The sequence below is a fragment of the Botrytis byssoidea genome, assembly GCF_014898295.1.
Source record: "Botrytis byssoidea strain MUCL 94 chromosome Unknown BBYS_006, whole genome shotgun sequence".
Taxonomy (NCBI): Eukaryota; Fungi; Ascomycota; class Leotiomycetes; order Helotiales; family Sclerotiniaceae; genus Botrytis; species Botrytis byssoidea.
In genome coordinates, this window is record NW_024065847.1 from 1,576,955 (window position 1) to 1,586,011 (window position 9,057).

Below are 9,057 nucleotides of genomic sequence, written 5' to 3' on the forward strand. Positions count from 1 at the left end.
GACTCTTTGTCATCCGGGCTCTTTTTACATATCTCCTTTATTACCCCTGACCTATACGGCTCATAAACTCTCCTCGACTGCTTTACAATGTTGCCGAGATTGAAGACAATCATGTATGTTACGAACCCAACAAGAATAGTTGTGAGTATGAAAGGGCTTCTTGTACTACTGCTGGTGATGTTGGGGATCGCCTAAAGTGCCTGCAGAGCTATCAGTATCCATCTGTAGCTTTATCTCGATAGATTTGGGCCGAACATTGAAGATCCAAATAGCGACGATGAATCAAAGAGAAATTGCCTTTATGAGGTACTCACAGCACAGAATGCCAGTGGCAAATAGAAGATACTGACATAAGTCAGTAGCTTGACGTTTTCTCCCAGCCGCGTCGATGCCCTGCTTTCCATGAGAGCACTAGCATTGAACAGCTAAACGAAACAAAATTTGTCAACTGTGGAATTCTTGTAATAGATGAGGTGCACACTAAAGCATAATCGTCAGGGCATCACTTACTCCATCGCGGTAAGCTTGTGCTGTTTCTTGTTGGTGTTTAAATTGAGACTGCCAATTTATCAAAGACTCCACCTCAACATCTATCCTATTAGCCAAATCATTGATCTTCTTCTGGCTTTCCTCTCTCAAGTTCTCAGAGGAGGTTGAGGATCCACTTTCTTTAGGGACCTCGGCACTTCGAGGAGGCAGCTCAACGTCAATTTCCTCAGCTGGACTTAGAACCTTGTTCTGCTTACCCATTTTCATTTTACTAGACGTTGAAGATGAATCGTTGTTTCGAGATACATCGACCTGATTTCTTCCAAGATACGATTCGACGCGCGCCTCGCGGAACAACGTCCATTGTTTGATGTTGTCTTCGATGCTAATTTGAAATTCATTGACACACCCAGTCACCCAAAAGTACAACCTAGATTGGCTAAAATTCTCATCATCAAATAGAAGTTCGACGTAAGTCGCGGGATCCATAAAGTCTTCATGTAGCAGGCCTTCTATATGCTGATACAACTCTTCCCACCGTTTAACAACCAATCTCATAGCGTAAAGAATACTGGTGAGCTCCGCTGTTAGCATGCACTTTTGGACTACAATATCCCTCTGTCAGGGCCGGATGAACGCGGAGAATCAATGTCGATCGCGTCATGAGACGGAAAGAAGTTAGAAGGAGTCAGTGACAGGAGGGTCCAGCAAAGCTCGGATTCTTCTTCCGGGGGTCGTTACGTGATTCCGATTTTTTAAACATCTGCTTAGTTGGAGTTAATCGCTTAGTGTATCAATGGCAAGGGCTTACTGTGAATGCGCTTCGTCGGAAGGGTTCAACTTCACCTCCAGCTGTCTTCAGGTAAAGGTTTCCAGTTTTCCAGCTTTCGCTACTAGGCATCATCCAATACTCAATCTTCTCGTAAAAAACAATGTGAAAACCATTGTCTAGATCGTAATATGGATTTGCAGATTTGCTACCTAATCTTTTCGAGCACCGAAGGTGAAGTTGAATAGTCACTTCCAACCTCTCATCTCGTCGATGTTGAGCAACCCGGTAATGCCGAGTTCCTTTTCAACATCACTCAAGCCGCAGATGTAGATGTGCGATCCTCTCTCTTCAATGGGGTTGCGAACGCCATAGAGAAATCCGGAATTTAGATAAGGAAAGGGACATAAAAATAAATCGCCATAATTGATTTCCGGGTCCAGTACCAATGAAAGGCCTTGGCAACATCTGTTGAAAGTCAGAGCAGTAAAATGTTTCACCTGCAGTACTACATACATAACTCTTCTCCATTGATTAATGAGCCATTTGGGAGCAGAATCCTGTCTTTTTCTCATCCAACGGTCTCTGTATTGGACTTGCGTTTCATACAACCAAGTCCATTGTTATGTGAAAAAAATCGGGGTAACTAACTGGGTGCTTGTGGCTTCAAAAAGTATGACATTCATCTCTTCAGGCTTATAACAGGCAAGAATTGGCTTCGCTGGGTCCACAAGATTGCTGTCCACAAGATTGCTGTCCAGAATCTCGAATCGAAAGTGTTCATTCTTGATCATAGAAAATCGTTTCAGTTCTTCTGTCAAAACCAGAAATCTTATTGTCGCGCCTGTTGGAGGCCATTTTGCGAACCGTGTTAAATTTAAATGGAATGAAAGTTCAATTCTTCCATCTCGGGGTACTAATCGACAAGCTCCAAATTCTCTGGTTGTCTCTTCTTTTTCGGCTTCCAAGTCTATTAATCCTAGTCTTTCCAATTTAGAAGGATCTGGGGGAGATGGTGATACATATGCCGAAAATCTCTGCTGAAATATATTCTATGAGTGATGAATAAACACTAAGGCAATAAATAAAGTGCTTACTTCCTGCCATAAATGAGTGACTACTTTTGTTAAAGAAAGGGTTTTCTCACCTGAACAGGCTCAACTGTATCAGAATTTGCTGCAATGTCCGATTCCATAGTTACTATACTAACTTACTGAGAGTAATGCAATATCCTCCACGAGTGTATTGTTAATTTGGTGATTTAAGGAAATTCTATTAAAATTTCGTAAGTATCTTCAAAATCAAAGCAAAGAATACTTCTTCCAAATGTATCTCGAAACGATAAGAAACAAAAGTTGAAAATATGTGCCAGTATCTTGATCTCGTAATCTTCACGCCATTATATGGTTAATGATATTGTTCAAACCCTCGACACCAATGACGATCGCACAATGATTTCATGTTATTGACGGACTGGCCCGCTCCATTGAGATATCTAGTACTTTATAAATATTTTAGGTAACCCAATCAAGATAGCACACGCAACATTTGAGGCGTTCCGTGTGTCAGACGAATACAACGTCAAGTTCAGCCGCATTCCTTCCAACGGTTCTTTACAATGAAGAGACTGCAAACCCCCACGCCACCACAAAATAAATTTCAGTAAGCAGCGTAGAATTCGCTGGAAATAGGTAAATTTTGCGAAGGGAGAGTGACAAGGTCCATACTTTCGACAAATCATACATGAAGCTTGCGCAATAGGCGCAATACGAACCATGAGTATGAACTCAGCTAGCTTACCCCCCGTAGATTCATACCGCTGATGCCCAAAACTGCACCAAAACTGGAATCCTCCACTCTACCACCAAGCATAATGAGAGAAAATTTGATCCTTGACAGGATATTGAATTTTGGAAGTAAATATCTCGAAAGTTCATATCGTCGCAAAATAAAGCTACAATAAGCGAGCAGTAAATCAAATGATCTTTTCTATCAGAAGTGCATTGCCCATGCAAAATGTAGAGGTGATAAAACCCTATTGCTCCATATTCTCGGCCTCAATCCAACCCCACGAGCGTCGTCGATGCGTCTTGGACGTAGTGCGTATTTTCTGAACGCCTCAAAATTCAATACTTGATCCCTAAGCAATATATCCTGATAATCTATGAGCTGAATCACCCCGGTACCTATCTAAAGTTATGCTTCCAGACCGGTCGGAGTTTTACAGCTATATCGGAGCTTAGATCTCAACATTATATGATAACAGAATCACTTACTCACAGGGGAGGCGGGATAGCTTCTATCAGCTTGCTAAATATTTGATACTCTTGGCATGCACTATTATGCACGTCATACACTACAGTACTAGGCCACTTATATCCGCCCCCCCGCTTATTTTATGGTGTCACATATTACATTATCCTTTTTCAATATTAAATATTAAATCAATCAAGAATTATAAAATTATCAAATTTGAACAAATGAATAATATATTTTTATATTATTGATATATATAAAAATTATTTTATTATTAACTTTTAATCTATCAATATTTAATATGCCAATTATTTGCTGTAATACAAATTTTAATTTTAGAAGATATATTAACTCCCAAATTATTAAATAATTCTTTATTTAATATATCTCAAACTATATATAAACAATTCTCTAATTTTTAACAAATATATTCTGATTTGCTTTTATTAATAGCAATATTAGAAAATATCTTATATACTCTTATCTTTAGAATCTATTATATATACTCTATAGGATTGAGATTAGGGGAATAAGGAAACTAATTCTTTAATAAAAGAATTTCCTTTTTTTAAAACTAATCTTATATTTTATAAATATAATAAATAAAAGTATTATTCTATATAAATTTATATCTTAGATTAAGCTTTTCGAAAATAAAGCCTACTTTAGCTTCAAGAATCTTGAGATAAAACTTAGTATTATATCTATATTTCATATTTTCAAAATCCCTATTTATTATATATAGATTACTTTTTTCAATATTCCAAAAGCTTTTTCAGTATATAATCTTCATATTCTTATTTGTATTATATATTTCAATTATTTCTAAGTTTTATTTTTGAAAGTTAATACAGAAATATCATTCTAATCTTTTTTCTTTTTCTTGTTTTATAGAGTATTCATTTGATCATATAATTAGGCCCTATTTTTTAATTATTAACCCCCTATGAGCTAGATATTATTTAAGCTGTTTAGTAGTATGTACTGATATAAACTCTAATCTTTTCTTATATCTTCAATTGATTATATTATATTTAATCAAAATCCTTTTAATGATTTTAATATTATAATCAAGTTTAACCTTTTGAATAATCTATTTATATATAGTTTTCGAAAACAATTATATATATTATAATAGTATTTGTTTGTTTTATTTAATATATAATTTAGATTAATTAGTATATGATAAGTATATACTATTATTGTATATTAGATCTTATAAAAGTATATATTGTATAATTCTATGAAAGAGTTCAAAGCTTTTCACAATTCAATAAAAATTAAAATCTTTCTTTATCTTATTAACTATTTTGCTATATATATATAGAATAAAATACTTATAAGAATCATTTTGCATATCTCCATTACATTATGTATTATGAATTGAAAGTATAATTAAAATAATAAAATGTGATTATAAGAGTGTAATACATGAAAAAACGCGTTTTATGGAGTTTCGGCTAATAGAAGTGCACGGTGACTGTAGCAAGCAAGAAGTGGATCATGTATTTCTGACTTCTTGGACTTAAGCGTGGAGCTACTGCGGAACTAGGGAGCACAATATGGACTTCTCCGCACTTCATAGATTTCATTGTTCCTAGACATATCAAGCAATATATTATAAGGATCAGCCGATTATTCGACTTCAAGATTTCAACAAGATAAATGTCTACCCCACCATTAACAACTACAGCGCATTTAGTTACTCCAGTAACGATTGCTATTGAGGATCTCACCGACATCATGAAAGACTCCAATATCAGCGACTCCCGTTGGATCACTTCTGAGTCTTCTGACGGTGATGACTATGTTCTGAGTACCGAGACTACGATTGTTGCCTCTTCCGCCGACATGACTACATCATACCCTCATATTTCTCCATAGCCGCAGGGACTACGGGGAGTATCTTACTAAGGTTTCCTTTCAACTTCAGTTCTCAGCGAATCTTAATCTAGCTGAGCTATCTCCCACCGTTCGATAGGTATTTCCGACTACCAGAAGCCAATCCTACGTAGCAGCAAGAGCGGAAAATGGTGATTTCACCATGTTGGAAACTGACAAAGAAATTTCCTTCAATATTTCACAATGATTCGATTGTCGCAGGATGAGCGAATCGGGAAATGAGCAGGAACTCATGTTAACTAGCCTCCAGGAAAGTAAACAACATATTACTGGTATAATCGAGGAAGAAGCGAGACTTGTGTCCATGAATACAATTATTCTCATCGGTATCAGTCAAGGTCGCCCCACAACCAATCTATTAATTGAGTTCTGGTTTCACTGTCAGTACTTCATGGTCTTATCCACTTGGTTGTCGTTGAGGCAAGATATCGATCATCCGATTTTACAAGCATCACAAACCATGTCTAGCGAAATGATATGAACAAAGTTTTGAAACTTAGATCAATCCCACGCAGTGTAGGCAATAGTATTTCCCGTATTCCGTATACGGGTTAGTTTAGTGGTATGTATCGAATTTTTTCGAAATACGTACGTATGTGGTACAGAATTCAATATCATTGAAAGTATTCAATATCATTTAGTTATTCAATACTATTAGTAATATACTGAAATACTAGAATCCAATATAAAATATACATTCCTATTCAAATTAGGCTAGAAATAAGGGATTCCCATTCAGTTTGAAATAAGAAATGGAAACTTGTCAACTAATACGAATAGGAATGTATATTTTATATTGGATTCCAGTATTTCAGTATATTGCTAGAATTCTTTAGTATATAAATATGTATGAGAGTAGTATAACCTCCTTTCTATACGTACTAGCTGCAATATCAATATGCTAATACACGCCACAGTTTCACTGTAGTATACTATTGCCTATACTGATCCCACGCACAACTCCATTTTTATTCACTCATTTCAAAGATGACAAAACCGTTCCTCTGTACATGAATTACTTTACACCGTGCAATTAATAAGCTATCGCAAAAACGTAGACCGGAAGGAACATGGGGACAGGAACCACCAGGTTCATCAAAATGTAGAGTAGATAATACATTCGATTTCATTCACAAGTGTTTAATCAAAACCACATACCCAATAATTTTCTTTTGCAACAAAGTCCGTAATAAGGGAACACCCAATATCGCAGTGGACTAATCTGAAACTCTTCTCATAGTCTCAAATAGTAATTCTAATGCCTTACGTCTACACATATCTTCAATTCCCAATTCCCAATACACATATTACCCACCTCCTCAACCAATAGTTTCCAGCTGCAGCATAGCATAATCATCACAAGTACCGATAAGATCTTAACCATAGCTTTTCAACCAAATACCACACTTCCATATATCTGAATTCCAGTTTTGCGATCATTCTTTAAAATGTTATCAAGGAGAGACCCGCTAGACAGATTAACCGAACGTCGAAAAAGCTAGCCGAGGTAGCCGATCACGAGATGTTATGAGTTATGAAAGAATAATGTAGTGTTAATATCTCTGAGGGTTATTGATATCTGTAACTAGATCTCGATATCTTGCTTGACATCTCAGTTAACATAAGTCGCGCTAGGTAACTAGCTAGAGCACCGCTATTCATTTCGATGAATTATAATATAATCATATCAGCGAATCAAGTTCAATAATTTTCTATCGCTATCAAATAGATCTATCTAATTAGACAATCGAAATCTCACTTCCTAGGTCGAATTTGAAGAATGAATTATTATGTTATTTTGATTTTCAGATCAAAAGAATATAATGAGCTGATTTTTTTGAATCAAATATATATATCAAATCTCGTTTTTCGAATTCATCGAAATGCTCTGCTTTCATTTCAATATAAGCTCCGACCTAAATATCTGTCACTCATTCGAATATCTCTCAATTCTTCAAACCAAATAAAATCTATACAACAACAGCATATTATCCATATTGTCACTATCAATACTATCATTTAAATAACAAATCTAACCCCCAAAGTTCTAACTTAAAAACAACTACTCCTCTTTCTTCTCTTTCTATCTCTTCCATCTAACTCATCCCCTAACTCATCCCCTAATCCATCTCTGTAACTCAATCCCCCAAAATCCCACCTCCTCCAAGTTCCTATACCCCAAAATTCCCACCACAAAAAAATCCCTTCCCTCCAGAAAAATCCATTGAAGTATTAATCCATCAACCCATCCGTGCACACAAGTTACAACCCTCTCTCTCTCTCCCTGTCCCTATATCACTTCATTTTCCTAAACATATCTCATTACAATACTACACTACATCCTAAATTCTCTCAAATCTCAATAAATATTCTATCTGTGAGATGATCTTTCTATTAACTCATTTAGATATCTATTTATTTATCTACTTCTTTAACGCTAACAACTTATCCACCCTACCCATTCAATCAATCTACCTATCTACCCATTCAATCCTCTCACCTACCCACCCATTCAACCCCAAACCTCAACATCACCATCTATCATATAAACTATATATTCTGCTTCTCCCAAAATACATCCATCAAAATAAAAACTCTCCCAAAAAAGCTTCAGCAAGATACCTTTCCCAAAATGCCTCCACTGAAATGCTTCTCCCAAAAACTCTCAGCAAGATACCTCCACTGAAATGCTTCTCTCAAAAAACCTCAATAACTCCTCCAGCCACCCTCTAACCCACCCCCTAATTCACACTCTAACCTACCCCTAAACCTCACCCCACCCCACCCCACCTCATCCCACCTCTCTCTAAATCTCTCAAAACCCTCCTCACCTCTCTCCTCCTTCCCATAAATCTCTCAAACCTCTCAAATCGCCTTTCTCCTCCTTCCCCACTAACCAATACCAATTAATACCAATACCCTTCCTCTCCCACTCCCACTCCCACTTCTACTCTCAACTCTATATTCCATCTCCATCTACTCCCCACAACCATCTACTCCCCACAACCATTTACTCTCCTATCATCCTATGCCGCAATCCACAAGTCGCAAGATAAAAACAAGCTCTTCCAGATTCGATCTATTCCTTATTCCCTATCCCATTTCCTATTTCCTATTTCCTCTTTCCTCTTTCCTCTTTCCTCTTTCCTCTTTCCTCTTTCCTCTTTTCCACGCAGAAGCCAGGAGCTAGTCAAATAGCCAGTCATCTATCTCTCCACTCCTCTCTTTCCATCCTTGCAAACCTTGCATACCCCAAAACATCGAAAACCTCAAAACAAATAAGTGATACATCGCGAAATTCACCACATCACATCAACATCACACAAAATACCCAAGCATAAACATTAAATAATATTTCATTTTTTCTCTCTTTTCTCCCCCACCCCCACCCTCCCCCTCCCCTTCCCCACCCCACCTCCTCAAACCCAATAATTTTCCCACTAGATAATTATATTCATCCTCCTTCCCAGATGTCATAATATGCACTCAACTTTGTTATTCCCAATCTCCCCAACCGAATATCATATCTTCACCAGCCGAAAAACGCCGTGCCTCAAGATATAAAGAAAAATACCTATAGTTCTTCTTCCATCAATTTTCTGTCCAAATAAAAATTTCCCCAAACCGATTATGAGCTAGAT

General features: G+C 36.8%; 1 protein-coding gene across 1 annotated transcript; it reads right to left on the reverse strand.

Annotated features, from left to right (window-relative positions):
- Positions 1 to 191: 191 nt before the first annotated feature.
- On the reverse strand, positions 192 to 2,453 carry EAE97_003913 (uncharacterized protein; the record flags this gene model as incomplete). The annotated part of the gene is made up of 8 exons (XM_038874425.1): positions 192 to 200; positions 315 to 425; positions 511 to 1,107; positions 1,301 to 1,470; positions 1,518 to 1,726; positions 1,775 to 1,843; positions 1,910 to 2,295; positions 2,406 to 2,453. 8 exons carry the CDS (start codon positions 2,451 to 2,453, stop codon positions 192 to 194), a joined length of 1,599 nt encoding a protein of 532 aa, XP_038735034.1.
- Positions 2,454 to 9,057: the final 6,604 nt, after the last annotated feature.